The sequence below is a fragment of the Ovis canadensis genome, chromosome 11 (assembly GCF_042477335.2).
Source record: "Ovis canadensis isolate MfBH-ARS-UI-01 breed Bighorn chromosome 11, ARS-UI_OviCan_v2, whole genome shotgun sequence".
In the NCBI taxonomy this organism is placed as follows: domain Eukaryota; kingdom Metazoa; phylum Chordata; class Mammalia; order Artiodactyla; family Bovidae; genus Ovis; species Ovis canadensis.
Genome location: NC_091255.1, coordinates 54,858,757 through 54,876,755, shown reverse-complemented (window position 1 = coordinate 54,876,755; position 17,999 = coordinate 54,858,757). Strand labels below are relative to the sequence as shown.

The window sequence follows — 17,999 nt, the reverse complement described above, 5'->3', positions numbered from 1 at the left end:
CCAATGCAGAACATGAGTTTGATCCCTGGGTCAGGAAGATCCTCTGGAGGAGAAAATGGCAGCCCACTCCAGTTTCTTGCTGGGATAATCCCATGGACACAGGAGTCTGGCAGTTTACGCCCATGGGGTTGAAAAGAGTTGGATGTGACTGAGCACACATGCATTTATTTTTTAACCAAAGAATTACTTAGAACATTTGTTTTCAGTCTTTAAAGCAAAAATTTTCCATATTCTTTCATAAATAATGTTTGTTACTACCTAATGGTGATAGACACAGTGGCTGATGAACTATGGATAGAGGTTCATGACACTGTACAGGAGATAGGAATCAAGACCATCCCCAAGAAAAAGAAATGCCAAAAAGCAAAATGGCTGTTTAAGGAGGCCTTAAAATAGCTGTGAAGAGAAGGGAAGCGTAAAGCAAACAGGAAAAGGAAAGATACACCCATTTGAATGCAGAATTCCAAAGAATAGCAAGGAGATAAGAAAGCCTTCCTCAGCGATCAATGCAAAGAAATAGAAGAAAACAATAGAATGGGGAAGACTAGAGATCTCTTCAAGAAAATTAGAGATACCAAGGGAACATTTCATGCAAAGATGGGCTCGATAAAGGACAGATATGGTATGGACCTAACAGAAGCAGAAGATATTAAGAAGAGGTGGCAAGAATACACAGAAGAACTGTACAAAAAAGATCTTCATGACCCAGATAATCACGATGGCGTGATCACTTACCTAGAGCCAGACATCCTGGAATGTGAAGTCAAGTGGACCTTGGGAAGCATCACTATGAACAAAGGTAGTAGAGGTAATGGAATTCCAGTGGAGCTCTCTCAAATCCTGAAAGATGATGCTGTGAAAGTGCTGCACTCAGTATGTCAGCAAATTTGGAAAACTCAGCAGTGGCCACAGGACTGGAAAAGGTCAGTTTTCATTCCAATCCCAAAGAAAGGCAATGCCAAAGAATGCTCAAACTACTGCACAATTGCATTCATCTCACACGCTAGTAAAGTAATACTCAAAATTCTCCAAGCCAGGCTTCAGCAATACGTGAACCGTGAGCTTCCAGATGTTCAAGCTGGTTTTAGAAAAGGCAGAGGAATCAGAGATCAAATTGCCAACATCTGCTGGATCATCAAAAAAGCAAGAGAGTTCCAGAAAAACATCTATTTCTGCTTTATTGACTATGCCAAAGCCTTTGACTGTGTGGATCACAATAAACTGGAAAATTCTGAAAGAGATGGGAATACCAGACCACCTGACCTGCCTCTTGAGAAACCTGTATGCAGATCAAGAAGTAACAGTTAGAACTGGACGTGGAACAACAGACTGGTTCCACATAGGAAAAGGAGTACCTCAAGGCTGTATATTGTCACCTTGCTTATTTAACTTATATGCAGAGTACCTCATGAGAAATGCTGGGCTGGAAGAAGCACAAGCTGCAATCAACATTGCCGGGAGAAATATCAATAACCTCAGATATGCAGATGACACCACCCTTATGGCAGAAAGTGAAGAAGAACTAAAGAGCCTTTTGATGAAAGTGAAAGAGGAGAGTGAAAAAGTCGGCTTAAAGCTCAACATTCAGAAAACGAAGATCATGGCATCTGGTCCCATCACTTCACGGCAAATAGATGGGGAAACAGTAGAAACAATGGCTGACTTTATTTTCTGGGCTCCAAAATCACTGCAGATGGTGATTGCAGCCATGAAATTAAAAGATGCTTACTCCTTGGAAGGAAAGTTATGACCAACCTAGACAACATATTAAAAAGCAGACATTACTTTGCCAACAAAGGTCCGTCTAGTCAAGGCTATGGTTTTTCCAGTGGTCATGTATGGATGTGAGAGTTCGACTATAAAGAAAGCTGAGCGCCGAAGAATTGATGCTTTTGAACTGTGGTACTGGAGAAGACTCCTGAGAGTCCCTTGGACTGCAAGGAGATCCAACCAGTCCATCTAAAGATCAGTCCTGGGTGTTCATTGGAACGACTAATGTTGAAGCTGAAACTTCAATACTTTGGCCACCTGATGGGAAGAGCTGACTCACTGGAAAAGACCCTGATGCTGGGAAAGGTTGAGGGCAGGAGGAGAAGGGGACAACAGCGGATGAGATGGTTGGATGGCATCATCAACTCGATGGACATGGGTTTGGGTAGAATCCAGGAGCTGATGATAGACACGGAGGCCTGGCGTGCTGCGGTTCATGGAGTCGATAATAGACATGACTGAGCAACTGAACTGAACTGAATGGTGAGTCTATGTGGTCTGAATGACTTCTGATATTTAGAATTCATTGAAATTTTTCTTTGTGGCTTCATTTCAGTTCAGTTGCTCAGTCGTGTCTGACTCTTTGCAACCCCATGAATCTTAAATATCTTCTATTTTCATGATTATTCCATAGGCATTTGAAGAGAATGTGTTTAGTATATAAAGTACTATGTCTGTTTCTTAAATAAAGTTTGTTAATATTGTTACTTTAATCTCAATCTCTTTCAATCTCTCATCTTTCTCTGAAGATTTATGTGTTCAGCTGAAAGTGTATGTGTATATATATATGGTGTTGTCCTACAGGCATTATAATAAGTCTAACCTATATGAAGTATTTTATGCTACAGATTTATTGTATTTCTTATCTCTCTTTATCTTTTTATGGTATGAATATAAATCTAATTTATTGTTTATAATTTGCTGTTTGTATAGACTATATTTTACTTAACCAATCCCCTAGTGATGGACACTAAGTTACTTTCATTTTTCCTCCCATAAACAATGTTACAATGAGCATTCTTGTACATCTCTCTACAAAAGACTTTTCTGGGCTTTTTACCTAAGACAGAATTATCAAGTCCTAAGAAATATCCATACTTAATTTGACACGTACTGCCAGCTTGCTACGCAGAATGACTCTCTATACACTATTTTACCTACTCAATAGCAATTCTTGAGTATTCTCATCTCTCTTCATATACATATTTAGCCACCTGGGTTTCTTCTGTGTATTGACTTCTTATATCCTTATTTTCCAATGAATATTTTTCTTTCTAATACTGAGTTGCAGAATTTTTTACATATTCAAGATATTAATCTTTTGTTAGTCCTAAAAGTTGTAATTATCTTCTTCCAACCTATTACATATCTGGTAATGTTTTAGAGTCCTTCATTTTATTATCACAAACGCTTAATCATGATATAATCACATCTTTTTTACTCAATGGCTATACTGTTGGGAATATTATTTATAATAAATTATTCACAGCCACAGGCAGAATATTTTCTCCATCAGCTTTAATGTATTACCTTTTAGATTAATTCATTTGAAGATTATTTTGTATATGGTATGAAGTAGTAATCCAACTTCATTTTCTTTCATACAGTGAGCCAATTTTCCCATGTTCTTGTTGTTCAGTCGCCCAGTCATGTCTGACTCTTTGCAATCCCACATACTACAGCACACGAGGCTGCTCTGTCCCTCACCATCTTGATGTCATCTTTATCATGTGTCAAGTTTCTATAAATAGGGGTCTCTGTGGATATCTATACTGTGATGCATTAGACTACTTATAACACGTCATTACACACATTCAATAGTATATTAATATGTAAAGCAACCCATATTATTCTATTTTCAAAATGGTCTTATATTCTGAAATAAATGCCAATAAATACCAATCTTTCCATTTCTAAACTCATTAAGGAAAAAAAATGGGGGAGAAGGCCCAAAGCAATAAAATCAGAAATGAAAAAGGAGAAGTTACAACTGAAGCCGCAGCAATATAAAGGATCATGATTTTACTGTATGGACAATTATATGCCAATAAATGGGCAACCTAGAAGAACTGTGTACATTTCTAGAAATCTATAATCTCTCAAGACTGAGTGAGGAAGAAATGGAAAATATGAACATACCTATTACCAGTAAAAAACTGAATCTATAATTTTAAAAACTCCCAACAAAGTCCAAAATTAGATGGCTTCACAGGTGAATTCTACTGAGAGTTAATACCTATCACTATTTCAAAATATTGCAGAGGAAGGAACTCTACCAAACTCATTCTATACAGCCACCATTGCCCTGATAACAAAACCAGAAAAAGAGATTCAGTGCAATTCTTATCAAAATACTAATGGTATTTTTCACAGAACTAAAATAAATAATTCTAAAATTTGTGTGGAAATGCAAAAGACCCTTCAAATAGCCAAAACAATCCTGAGAAAGGAGAATAAAACTGGAGACATCATAATTTCTGATTTTAAACTATACAACAAAGTAATAGTAATCAAAATAGTATGGTACTATTAGACACATAGTAGAAAATAGACACCCCGCCGTCGTCGCGTGCTGGACGAGGGGGCACCCCCGCCCCGATGCGCTCGCCCGAGCGCGGGACGGGTCCCCGGTCTCGCCCCCCGCCCCCCCCCCCCCGCGGGCCGGTCGCCGTGTCCTCGCCGCCCGGCCTCCCCCGCCCCGCTCTGGGGTGGGTGGACGGACGGACGCCGAGGGCGCGCGTCGGCCGTCCCCGGGGTGGTGGCCCGGGCCGGGCGGGGTGGAGGAGGGAGAAAGGAGGGTGGCCCGCCGCCCTCCTCCTCCCGCCGCACCACCCCGCCCCTCCCCCTCGTGCCTCCCGCGCGGTGGCGGCGGCGCGCCGCGACCCTCGCGGACCCGAGGGCGCGTCGCGCGGTCGGGCATCCTCGCCGCGGGCGGGACGGGGCGGTCGGGTCTCCCGGCCCAGCGAGCGCCCTTCCCGACCCCCCCCCCCCCACCGCCTCCCGGCTTCCTCACCTCACGGGGGGGGGCGGGGGGGGGGTCTCCGTCCCGGCTCGCGCCTCTGGTACAAAATAGACACATAATTCAATGCAACATAATAGAGAGCCCAAAAATGAACCCACAATTATGTGGGCAATTAATCTATGACAAAGGTAGAAGAATACACAATAGGGAAAAGACACCATCTTCACTAAATGGTGTTGTGAAAACTGGGAAGCTACATGCAAGAAATCAAACTGGACTCCCCTCTCACATGATGCAAAAAAATAAATTCAAAATGAATTAAATACTTAAATGTAAGACTCAAACCCACGAAACTTCTAAAAAACACATAGGCAGGATGTTCTTTGACATAAGTCTTTGTAATATTTTTTCAGACATGTCTCCTTAGGCAACAGAAACGAAAGCAAAAATAAGCAAATGAGACTAACTCAAACTAAACTAAAATCTTTTTGCACAGTGAAGGAAGCTATCCACAAAATGAAAAAGCTACCTACTGAATGTCAGGTGATATCTGCAAATAATATTAATGTATCCAATAAGGGTATCCAAAATATACAAAGAACTGGTATGACTCAATGCCAAAAAAAATAAGCAAACACATTAAAGAACAAGCAGAGGATATCAATACATATTTTTCCACAGAAGACATACAGGTGACCAACAGGTACATGAAAAGATGCTCAACATCACTAATCATCAGGGAAATGCAAATCAAACCCCCAGTGAGGTATCACCTCACATCTGCCAAAATGGCTGTTATCAAAAAGACAACAAATAGGGGCTTCCCTGGTGGCACAGTGGTAAAGAATCCATCCAATGCAGGAGACACAGGCTCAATCCCCAGTCCAGGAAGATCCCATATGCTATGGAGCAACTAAGCCATACACTACAACTATTGAGCCTGTGCTCCAAAGCGCAGGAACCACAACTACTGAGCCCATGTGTGGAAACTGCTGAAGCCTGTATGCCCTAGAGCCTGTGCTCTGCAACAAGAGAAGCCACCACAATGAGAAGCCAACGCACTACAACAAAGAGTAGCCCCTGCTTGCTGCAACTAGACAAAAGCCCTCTCAGCAATGAAGACCCAGCACAGCCAAACAATAAATAAATAATAAAAACAAAACCCAAATATTATTTTTTAAAAAGACAACAAATAGCAAGTTTTGGCTTGTGGAGAAAAGGGAAATCTGTACTGTCGGTATGTAATTTGGTACAACCACTATGGAAAACTGTATGGAGGTTTCTCAAAAAACTGAAAACGGTGCTACCATTATGACTCAGCAATTCCACTCCTGGGCATATATCCAAAGAAAACAAAAACATGAATTAGAAAAGACATAGTCATCCCTTTGTTTACTGGAGCATTATTTATAATATCCAAGACATGGAAGCAACCTAAGTGCCCATCAATATATGAATAGACAAAGCAGATGTGGAGTACATGTACAATGCAATATTTCTCAGCCATAAAAAAGAATAAACCCTTGTAATCTGCTGCAATATGGATGGACCTAGATGGTATTATGCCAAATGAACTAAGTCATACAGAGAAATACAAAACTATACGATTTTAATTATATGCAAAATCGAGAAAAAAAAAGAGAAATAAACAAAAATAACAAAAATGTAAACAGATTTTTAGATACAGGGAACAAATAAGTATTTGCCTGAGGGGAAAGTTTTGGGAAGAGAAGAAAATAGGTGAGGGGAATTAAGAGGTACAATCTTACAGTTACCAAAGAAATGAGTCATGGGTATGAAATGTACAGTGAGTAGAACATAGTCAATAACTATGTAGTGTCTTTGTGTGGTGACACAGGGTAATTAGAATCATTGTGCTGATCAGTTTGAAATGTTTAGAAATATCAAATCACCATGTCATGTAATAGGAATTAACATTGTGTTGCAGGTCAATTATACTTAAAAGCAAACTCATAGAAAAAGATATCAGATTTGTGGTTACCAGAGAGAGGACACAGGGTGGTTAAAAGGTACAAACTTCCAGGTACAAGATTAATAAGCACTAGGGATGGGATATGCATCATGATAAATATAATTAATCTGTTATGTTATATATGAAAGTTGTTGAGAGTAAAGGCTAAGAGTTCTCATCACAAAAAATATATATTATTTCTATTTCTTTAATTTTGTGTCTATATGAGAGATAGATGTTCACTAAACTTACAGTGATAATTACTTGATGTATATAAATTAAATCACTATGCAATTCACCTTAAACTTATATAGAGCTGTATATCAATTATATCTCTATAAAACCAGAAGAAAAAAAGAATGAGGTAGCTTATAGTGAAGTTGTTCAGTCGTGCCCGACTCTTTGTGATCACATGGATAGTAGCCTGCACCAAGCTCCTCCGTCCATGGGATTTTCAAGGCAAGAGTACTGGAGTGGGTTGCCATTTGAATATAATAAAACATGGAACAATATCTAAGACACACTGTTAAGTTTTTAAAGCCAATTATGGAATATTATGGGCCTCCCATGGGATGCAAGTAGTGAAGAGCCCACCTACCAATGCAAGAGAGCTGGGTTCAATCCCTGGGTGGGGAAGATCCCCTGGAGAGGGCATGGCAACCCACTCCAGTATTCTCACCTGGAGAATCCCCATGGACAGGGGAGCCTGGTGGGCTACAGTTCACGGGGTCACAAAGAGTTGGGACACAACTGAAGCGACTTGGCACACACGCACATGGAATATTATGGGCATGAGATTGATCCCAGGTCTCCTACATTGCAGGCAGATTCTTTACCATCTGAGCCACCAGAGAAGCCCAAGAATACTGGCGCTAAGTGATCTAATTTTAAAATAATAATTTTGAATACACAAATATTCATTGTTCTAAAGGAAAAAGCCTAAAAGGATATTTACCAAATATTAACAGGAATTTTCCAGACAGTGACATTATAGAGGCTACACTTTGTATTTCTTACATTTCTGGTCATTAAAATTTTTATAACATTTAAAATATTGCCTTTAGTATATAATACAATTTCCTTATTTTGACTATGAAAAAGATCAAGACCTTATTTTTTCCCAGTCTTTTCCATCACAAATGCATAATTCTTAAATGAAAAAGAAAACAGTAAAATTTATCATAATTGGAAGTGCTCAAATATAGATGAAACAAACATTTGTCACAGATACCACAGAGAAGATTAAGCATCCAATATAGTGTTTGACTTGACGACTTCTAAATGAGTCCTGAGTTGCTTTTTAACAGTTTACCGTAAAGATCTTACCAATAAAACTGGAAAATTTCTGGGTGTCACTCAGAGTCTTCATATAGTCTTTAACATTCACCATGCTGTCTTCTGGAAGGAAAAGAAAGAGAGGTCACAAGAAAGAATTTGTGGACAAAATAATATTAAAAATACAGCATCAGATTTCTCTGGTTGTCCAGTGGTTAAGAATCCACTTGCCAATGCAGGGGATCCCTGATCTGGGAAGATTCCACAAGATGTGGGACAACTAAGCCCATGCCCCACAACTACTGAGCCTGTGCTCTAGAGCCCACCAGCTGCAGCAACTGAGCCCCCACACCACAACTACTGAAGCCCGAGAGCCTTTAGCCCATGCTCTACAACAAGAGAAGCGACTGCAATGAGAAGCTTGTACACTGCAACTAGAAAGTAGTCCCTGCTCGATGCAACTAGAAAAAGCCTAGGCACAGCAACCAAGACCCAGTTCAGCCAAGAATTAATTAATTAATTTAAGTGTATACAGTATCAAAATCAGCATACCACTTTTATATTGAAAATTTTAAAGCTTTAATTTATTCTTGAAAGTTTTATTTACCAGATACTTTGGATTCATTTTCATCCAAAATGCTTTGTGATAAGATTGTAGATACATGAGCTCTGTGCAAAAAAAAACTAAAAATACCAAGAAACTTTTAAAGTCCAGTGACTTCACTCTGCCCAAAGCAACAAAGCTAGGATTTCTACTCACAAGTTCTGAATTCTAACTACTCTTCAGTCACTAAATTAAGATAGATCTGAGGAGAGAGGATTACAACAGGACCACTCTCCACAAAATTTCAACCTGCTTATTCTCATAACTGCAAATAAGGAAAGATTCCTTTTCAAAGACAATGTTTAAAATAACAAGCAAATGCCTACAGCTATTTGCTCAACAAAGGAACTGAATTTACTTGAACAAAGACCTTGTACTCTCTTTATAAAGAACACTTATAAAGACTAGTCCTACCAAAAACAAAATGAGACAAACAAACAACCTGATCAGTTCAGTTCAGTTCAGTCCGACTCTTTGCGACCCCATGGACTGCAGCACGCCAGGCCTCCCTGTCCATCACCAACTCCCAGAGTTTACCCAAACTCATGTCCATCGAGTCGGTGATGCCATCCAGCCATCTTATCCTCTGTCGTCCCCTTCTCCTCTTGCCCCCAATCCCTCCCAGCATCAGGGACTTTTCCAATGAGTCAACTCTTCGCATGAGGTGGAGTTTTGGAGTTTTAGCTTCAGCATCAGTCCTTCCAATGAACACCCAGGACTGATCTCCTTTAGGATGGACTACCTGACAGAAGTATTTAAATGCTTACCAGAAACAAAATCTGACTGAAGAATTTTCTCTACCTCTTCTTTAGGTAACTTAATTCCAATATCTCCTAGAAAACCTTCCAAGTTCTTCCCAGGTATCATGTCATTATCAGGCAAATCAACAGCTAAGATAGTCTCCTGTGATTCTAGAAATGGGAAGAAGTTATTTAGTAACTGATCTAGCTTCTGGGTTTAAAAGCAGTAGCCATCACTAAAGGCTTTTGTCAGTGGCAACCCATGGTTTATTATCATATCCTGAATTGAGGAATAAGAAATCTCAGTGAAGAATCCAGACCTCAGGAAATGCTATGTCCACCAGTATAATATACAAAGAGTTCTTGATCACATTTCTCTGGTGCTAATATAAAATTGGCATAACCAAAATGATTCACATAGCTGAATTTTTCACTACAGTTACACAGAAGAGTTATTTTACTGGGCTTCCCTGGTGGCTCAGTGGTAAAGAATCTGCCTGCAATGAATGTGACCTGGGTTCAATCCCTGGGCCAGGAAGATACCCTGGAGAAGGGAATGGCTACCCACTCCAGTATTCTTGCCTGGAAAGAGGAGCCTGGTGGGCTACAGTCCATGGGGTCGCAAAGAGTCAGACATATGGAGTTCTAATAGTAGAAAGCAAAATTAACTTTATTTATTGAGGTGAAATAAATTTTAGAATCATGAAAACTATAAAATATCAAACACAGTATCACAAGGGCTCATTCATCTTTTCTCTTCAATTCTACCAAGACTCAATTGTATTCTAGCATCTAGAATTTTGCTTCACATCCAGCCTTTTCAAAGGAGGCAGTGTTAATCCTGACCCTGGAATTTGTGACCTGGAACTCTAGGACCTTGAGCAAATTTTTACTACTTACATTACATTACATTACATGAAGCCACTCAGTCATGTCCGACTCTTTGCGACCCCATGGACAGTAGCCCACCAGGCTCCTCTGTCCATGGGATTTTCTAGGGAAGAGTACTGGAGTGGATTGCCATTTCCTTCTCCAAGGGATCTTCCCAACCCAGGGATCGAACCCGGGTCTCCAGCATCGTAGACAGATGCTTTACCGTCTGAGCCACCAGGGAAGTACCCTTTACAAATCTCAGTTGTCTTACATGTAAAATGAAATTATAATAGTATCTACCTCACAAGGTTGATGTGGAGATTAAATATGAAAATATACTGAAAAACATTTAAAACAACATTAGACATATCAGTTCAGTCAGTTCAGTCGCTCAGTCATGTCTGACTCTCTGTGACCCCCTGGACTACAGCATGCCAGGCTTCCCTGTCCATCACCAACTCCCAGACCTTGCTCAAACTCATGTCCATCAAGTTGGTGATGCCATCCAACCATATACTAAGCGTTTATTAAGTGTCATTATTACTAGCAATAAAATAATTGTCGTTTTTATTATAATTATTAAAACCAACAAGAACTAGCTACAAATGGTAATCACAGCTTCTTAGTGTCTTAGATTCTGCCTCACTTCCTGTTCCCCTAACATTATTAGGAGACAACTGCAGATGGCAATTTGAGTTTTGCCAGCACCTAAAAACCTGTATCAGCTCTTCTTTGTCTTAACCAAAATTTGGTTTCCTTTAAAATACTGTTTCCTTGCATAATCATCTTGAGTACAGTCTATTCATCCTCCCATGTTCCATATACCATAGGACCAGGAAACAGAGCACCATTCTCCTGGTTTTCTGCTGCTCTTTTGAGCCTAGTTTAGTCCAACTTCAATCAAAATGTATCGTTCTCCTTTAAGGTTCAAGCCTGATATTCAACTATGCCACCCTTCTGACACCATTTTCTATTGCTTTCTGATCACTCCTTCATAGTCTCTAAGGATTTTGGCACATTGATCATAATCTTCCCTCAACTCTATATCCTATTATCATCTAATGATAATAAGGATGATCCTAACCTCAGAGCACCTTGACTTCTTAACTGCCAACAAGCCTTCACTTTCTTTCCAAAGTCATCCACACCAATGGCTATTCTTAATCCTCATCATTACCTAGCATTGCCTGCCTCATCCCTAATATCCTAAACTGTAAGATCAGACACTGACCATAATCCTTTAAGACTATATGTGTCTTTGTTGAAGGGAAGTACAGAACTTTGCACATTGTGCCTCCTCTCCAGGCCCCTCCACGTTCTCCAGTGGACAGTCGAGACACAGTGAACCAGCCTGATCAGTTATAATGGAGGGCCTGCTATGCTAACTCTTACCTTCTTGGATAGCCGTTGTTTACTCTTCCCTGTAGTTACTGGTCTTATATTGCACTGACTGGCTGATTCCAATGCCTTCTCCCTAGTCCCTGAGACCATCCCCAAGATTCAGGTACCTAACCTGAATCTATCTGTTCTCCTTTCTCAATGGCTTAATTTCAACATTTTTTTCCTTACCATTTGAGACCTGCTCTCTGATTTCAAAGTTAACTATCATTTGCTAAGCAGATAATATATACCTAATAACTATGCTTTATATGTATTTTTGCAGTTGATCCTGGCAACTGTATGAGAAATACGATGTTTTTAGCATCCTTGTTTTAAAGATGAAGAAATCAGAATGGCCTAGAGTGAGTAGGCAGCTAATAAGTCAAAGAACCACACCCACATCTCTTATCATACTCCACAGCCCATGCTCTTTTCTACTACTATGCACTATTTCCTATTGCTTAGCTAATCTAATTAACTACTACACTATGTTGATGCTAATTATGTTATGACCCAGGTAAAATACTTATATGTAAACCAGAAAATATTAAATATATTTCTTAACCTAAAAGAGAAACTTTTAACTTTTTAACTTTCATATGCCAAGAAAGCCTATGTATTGAAAATCTGTAAAGTATATTGTGTACTTCTTTGCACACAGAAATGCCTCTGCATTGGTTTCCCTAACATTTGTCTGAGTTGTCATTCTTTTCAAGAGTGCTCACTGATCAAATAGTCATTTGAATGGTTATTCAAATAAGTCACCAGTAATACTGTTTTAAACATATTTTTCAAACAAGAAAGTGCACAAACCCCACAAGTACTATATTCATTGGTTTCAGTCCTACATCTTTAACTTTTAAACCAAAATGGAAGTCAAATAATAGAAAAACTGTGCCACTGAACTGCATATGGTCTCTCTGATATTTAACAAAAACTAAAGAAAGGAACATGATAAGTATCTATTAAAGAAGTAAAAGATTTATGAGAAATTATATAATACAGAAGCCTATATACAGGATGGAGTCCTAAGTCTGAGGTTTAAAATGATATATAGAATTTTCATATCTGGAAAAATTTTAAGGCCAGTATCTGACTCTACATATAAAATCCTAAAAACATAAAGAGTTAAAAATAGGTTTAAGCAGGCCCCTTTCTACAAAAAACCTTTTTTCTTTCATTAAGAAACATGTCAATTTTTAACCAAAACCAAGATCTGCCTACCTATAAATAGATCAATGTCAATATGTTAACCAGAAATTAGCACAAGCAGAAAAGGTAAAAAGCAAAACCAAAGGCATCCCTTCAATAAAAATAAATTTAACAGTCAAAAGTAATCCTATACTTACCTTCTAACTTGGAGGTATCATGTATTTCCTTTACTACTTTTGCAAATTCTTCAATTTGTACTTTGTCACCTTCTGTAAGAAAAACATTTTAAATAAATCAGCCTCACTGAAACAAAAGCTGGATCCAATAAAGAAATCTTTGAAAATGTAAATTATTTGATGCACTCATAAGAATTATATTTCCTTTGTATATTGTTGAGTGACCAAAAGATTAATTTTATGGAATGAATAAACCTTATGGCTGCAGAAATCAGGCTGAGATTTTCATTTCCAATAGTCAAGAGAAACTATGCAATCCATATCACTAGAAATAAAACTAAGAGACAAATCTCAATTTAATTTTAGCCTTTCAAATGTTTGAAGATAAAAATACTGTAGCAGATGTAAAACTTTTTCCAAAGTCAGATGGTTGTATAGCTAGCATTTCTGATTGATGTTTACACCTATTTCTTACACAAAAATACATAAGTACTAGATTACAAAGTCAAAGTGACAAACGCTTGTTTTCTGAATCTGGAACAGGGAAAATTAATTCAAGGATTTAGAATTACTATAGTTTATGATCATAGACTAGAATACAGTATAAGCAGAAAGTATATTGCCAGCAGATAAAACCTTGTCTAGAGCTTAAGCTGAAACTCCAGTACTTTGACCACCTCATGCGAAGAGTTGACTCATTGGAAAAGACTCTGATGCTGGGAGGGATTGGGGGCAGGAGGAGAAGGGGACAACCGAAGATGAGATGGATGGATGGCATCACTGACTCGATGGATGTGAGTCTGAGTTAACTCCGGGAGTTGGTGATGGACAGGGAGGCCTGGCGTGCTGCGATTCATGGGGTCGCAAAGAGTCAGACACGACTGAGCGACTGAACTGAACTGAACTGAGAGCTTAAATATATAGCTACAAAGGCCAAAAGGTATATGAAAAGGTGTTTAATATCAGTAATCATCAAGGAAATACAAATCAAAACCACAATGAGATATCATCTCACATCTGTTAGGATGGCTATTACCAAAAATAAATAACAGATACTAGTGAGGATATAGAGGAAAAGGAACCCTTATACACTGTTGATTGGAATGTAAACGGGTACAGTCATTAAAGTATAGTGGTTCCTCAAAAAATTAAATATAGAACTACCACATGATCCAATCATTTCCCTTTCTTTTAATTATATATACATGATGGACTATTATTTAGCCATGAAAAAGGAAATTCTGCCATTTGCGACAATATAGATAAGCCTGCTGGGCATGCTTTTTCCTGTGGTCATGTATGGATGTGAGAGTTGGACTGTGAAGAAGGCTGAGTGCCAAATAACTGATGCTTTTAAACTGTGGTGTTGGAGAAGAAGACTCTTGAGAGTCCTCTGAACTACAAGGAGATCCAACCAATCCATTCTGAAGGAGATCAGCCCTGGGATTTCTTTGGAAGGAATGATGCTAAAGCTGAAACTCCAGTACTTTGGCCACCTGATGCGAAGAGTTGACTCATTGGAAAAGACTCTGATGCTGGGAGGGATGCGGGGCAGGAGGAGAAGGGGATGACCGAGGATGAGATGGCTGGATGGTATCACTGACTCAATAGACATGAGTCTGAGTGAACTCCAGGAGCTGGTGATGGACAGGGAGGCCTGGCGTGCTGCAATTCATGGGGTCGTAAAGAGCTGGACATGACTGAGCGACTGAACTGAACTGAACTGCTGGGCATTATGCATTTCATTATGTGAAATAAGCCAAAGAGAGAAAGACAAGTACTGTAGGGTATCACTTATATGTGGAATCTAAAAAACAAAAACAACAATTTCATAGAAACATAAAGTAGATAGGGGCTGGGGGAAGGAGAAATGGAGAAGCATAGGTCAAAGGGCACAAACTTTCAGTTATAAGAAAAATAGGTTCAATAAAAGAAAAAGAATAATTAATTCAGAGAATCAAATGTACAGCATGGTGATTATAGTTGAAAATATGGCAATATGACAATTTCTACTTGAAAGTTGCTGAGATTAGATGTCAAGCATTCTCATCATTCACACACACACAAAATTAACTATATGAGGTAATGGGTGTAAATGTGTTAATTATCTATTGTTCCACTATATCTTTCAATCATAATATTATACATTTTACATACAATTATATTTGTCACTTATTATGCAATAAAATTGGAAATATATATACACATATAACTACAACCAACAGCGTCTTATCTTTTATCTTTCCTTGGCTTTCAAATTAACACCTGGATTTTTAGGAACCATACTCTAGTAAGAGCATGTATCTTTATTGCATTTTTCCAGCTTCTGTCTTTTAGTAGGGTCCTGTCCTGTTGACTTCCTGGTGGTGCAGATGGTAAAGCATCTGCCTACAATGCGGGAGACCCGGGTTTGATTCCTGGGTTGGGAAGATCCCCTGGAGAAGGAAACGGCAACCCACTCCAGTACTCTTGCCTGGAAAATCCCATGAACAGAGGAGCATGGTAGGCTACAGTCCATGGGGTCGCAAAGAGTTGCACACGACTGAGCAACTTCACTTTCCTTTTGCCCTGTTGAGCCATACTAAGTTGCTTCAGTTGTGTCCAACTCTTTGTGTCCCTCTGAACTGTAGCCCATCCATGGGATTCTCCAGGCAAGAATACTGGAGTGGGTTGCTACGCCCTTCTCCCCAGGTTCTTCCTGACCCAGGGATCAAACCCACGTCTCCTGTGGCTCACACATTGTAGGCAGATTCTTTATCTCTGAGCCACTGGGGAAGCCCCTTAGTAAGGCCCTACATCTCCCTAACTATAAGAGCTCTGCCTTAAATATGTCAGGTATCTCCTGATGTGGGGAGAAAGAGTAGAAAAGGATACAAAGAGTTTGTGTATCCCATTTCCCATGATTTTTTTTTTATATTCTGTTACTCTGGATAATCTCCTACCAGCCTCATATCAACCAGCAAGTCAAGATAAAATTTTCTAAGACTGGTTACAAAAAGACCTTCTCAATTAAGTGTCTTCAATTTATAGCAGCTTAAAGACCAGCTTTAAGGGGCTTCCCTGGTGGCTCAGAGGTTAAAGCGCCTGCCTGCAATGCGGGAGACCCGGGTTCGACCCCTGAGTTGGGAAGATCCCCTGGGGAAGGAAATGGCAACTCACTCCAGTATTCTCACCTGGAGAATTCCATGGAGCAAGGAGCCTGGTAGGCTACAGTCCACAGGGTTGCAAAGAGTCGGACACGACTGAGCTACTTCACTTTGCACTTTCAAAGACCAGCTTAAAGTAAGTAGGCATTGCAGCTCAGTCACCTAAGTGGAGATTCCTCTGAATCCAGCACATAAATTCAAATACAACTAAATTCAGCTATTTAGAATTCTGAAAGAAAGAAAGGAAAAAAGCAAACAAACAAGGAGCATCTGAGGTTACCAGGTGCCAATAACACTAGCAGGTGCTTTAACAAAATCTGCATCTAGGGTTGGGCCTGTTTACCAACGGACACAAATCTCTATGACCTATAATTCCATTTGGTCCTTAAGTTCTTACATATGCTGAAACAGAAAAGCAACCACAGGTTTTAGAAAAGATTCCTTGGGTACATTTAAATATGTTCTATGAAAAGACATGTGGGTAGACAGAGATTTTGGAATTTGGCACTCATTCTTTGCTAAACCACCAACACAAGGTTAATCATAACAAGTACCAGGTTTCAAAGTTAGAGCCTGAAATAAATATTCAGACCTAACTTGAACAAGTATGAATGAAAATAGCAATATCACAAAGACATGTTCTGAATCAGGTTGTCAAGCCCAAAAGAAAAAAATTACTTAGCTAATTTCAATTCCATCAGAGGTCAGAGTCAGGAGAAATAGAACAAATACATCTTAGTTTAAGTTTAAAAACCTAAAACAAGTAAAGCTAGAGAAACCAGAAGAGAAGAGAGTATCTGAAATCTTTATGCCTGGCTACAACTATAATGATTTCCTCCATATAATTCCTAGTCTATGGGTTCAGCCTCTCACATTCCCCTTAACTATTTTCCACATCATCCTGACATATTTTGGCTCAATCTCAACTCTCTTCATTTAGGTCTTTCATCAGAAACAGGGAGGGACCCAAAAGCTATATAAGTTGATATTTGGGAAGCATTTCTGAATTTGCCAAATGATATACATCTTTTTTACTTTTCAATGCATTTTTCTATCATCATAAAATTAATTTTTCATTTTAAATATACTTTAAAATACTGAGGAGTCAATATGGAATACCATCAACAACCAGGAAGTAGTTCACTTAGAGGGAACCTAAATCTGTTGGGTTTTTTTTTTCTTTTTAACATAACCTGGTCAAATGATTATTTCAGGACAATAATTCTTGAGTTCTTTCTCATATTTCTAAGGATGTGTTGAGATGCTTTATCAGTTCACTTGGTCATGTTACCTACTTTGGTCATAAGAACTCAACTTTTATGTTTTATACATTGGGGTACTCTACAAGATTTCACTTAGAACAAAAGAATTCTACTGATTTAACAGCACCAAATATAAACAAAAACCAAAAATAAAGAATTTCAAAACTTTGCAAACCACAGCAATAAAATGAGACTTCCTAGATGGCACTACTGGTAAAGAATGCCTGCCAATACAGGAGACATAAGAGATGCAGGTTCAATCCCTGGGCTGAGAAGATCCCTTGGAGAAGCGCACAGCAATCTGCTCCAGTACTCTTGCCTAGAGAATCCCATGGAGAGAGAAGCCTCTCAGGCTACAGTCCACAGGGTCAAAAGAGTCAGATACAACTGAAGCAAGTGAGCACCCAGGTACGCTAAGTGAAAGTGAAGTCTCTCAGTCGTGTCTGACTCTTTGCGACCCGTGGACTGTAGCCCACCAAGCTCCTCCGTCCATGGGATTCTCCAGGCAAGAATACTGGAGTGGGTTGCCATTTCCTTCTCCAGGGGATCTTCCCAACCCAGGGATCAAACCCAGGTCTCCCACATTGAAGGCAGGTGCTTTAACCTCTGAGCCACCAGGGAAGACCCCAGGTACACTAAAATAAGAACCAAATCACTTTGTATAAAAGGATTAAAGTTAAAAGAAGA

At 39.3% G+C, this 17,999-nt stretch overlaps 1 protein-coding gene across 1 annotated transcript in view; it reads right to left on the bottom strand.

The window, feature by feature from the left end:
- The window catches only part of EFCAB3 (EF-hand calcium binding domain 3), a 493,997-nt gene that overhangs the window by 397,662 nt on the left and 78,336 nt on the right, over nucleotides 1-17,999 (bottom strand). The window contains exons 13-15 of the mRNA XM_069541641.1: nucleotides 12,926-12,997; nucleotides 9,351-9,494; nucleotides 8,031-8,102 (exon numbers count right to left, since the gene is read on the bottom strand). Coding sequence (XP_069397742.1) covers nucleotides 8,031-8,102; nucleotides 9,351-9,494; nucleotides 12,926-12,997 — 288 coding nt within the window. The remainder of the gene's footprint in view (nucleotides 1-8,030; nucleotides 8,103-9,350; nucleotides 9,495-12,925; nucleotides 12,998-17,999) is intronic.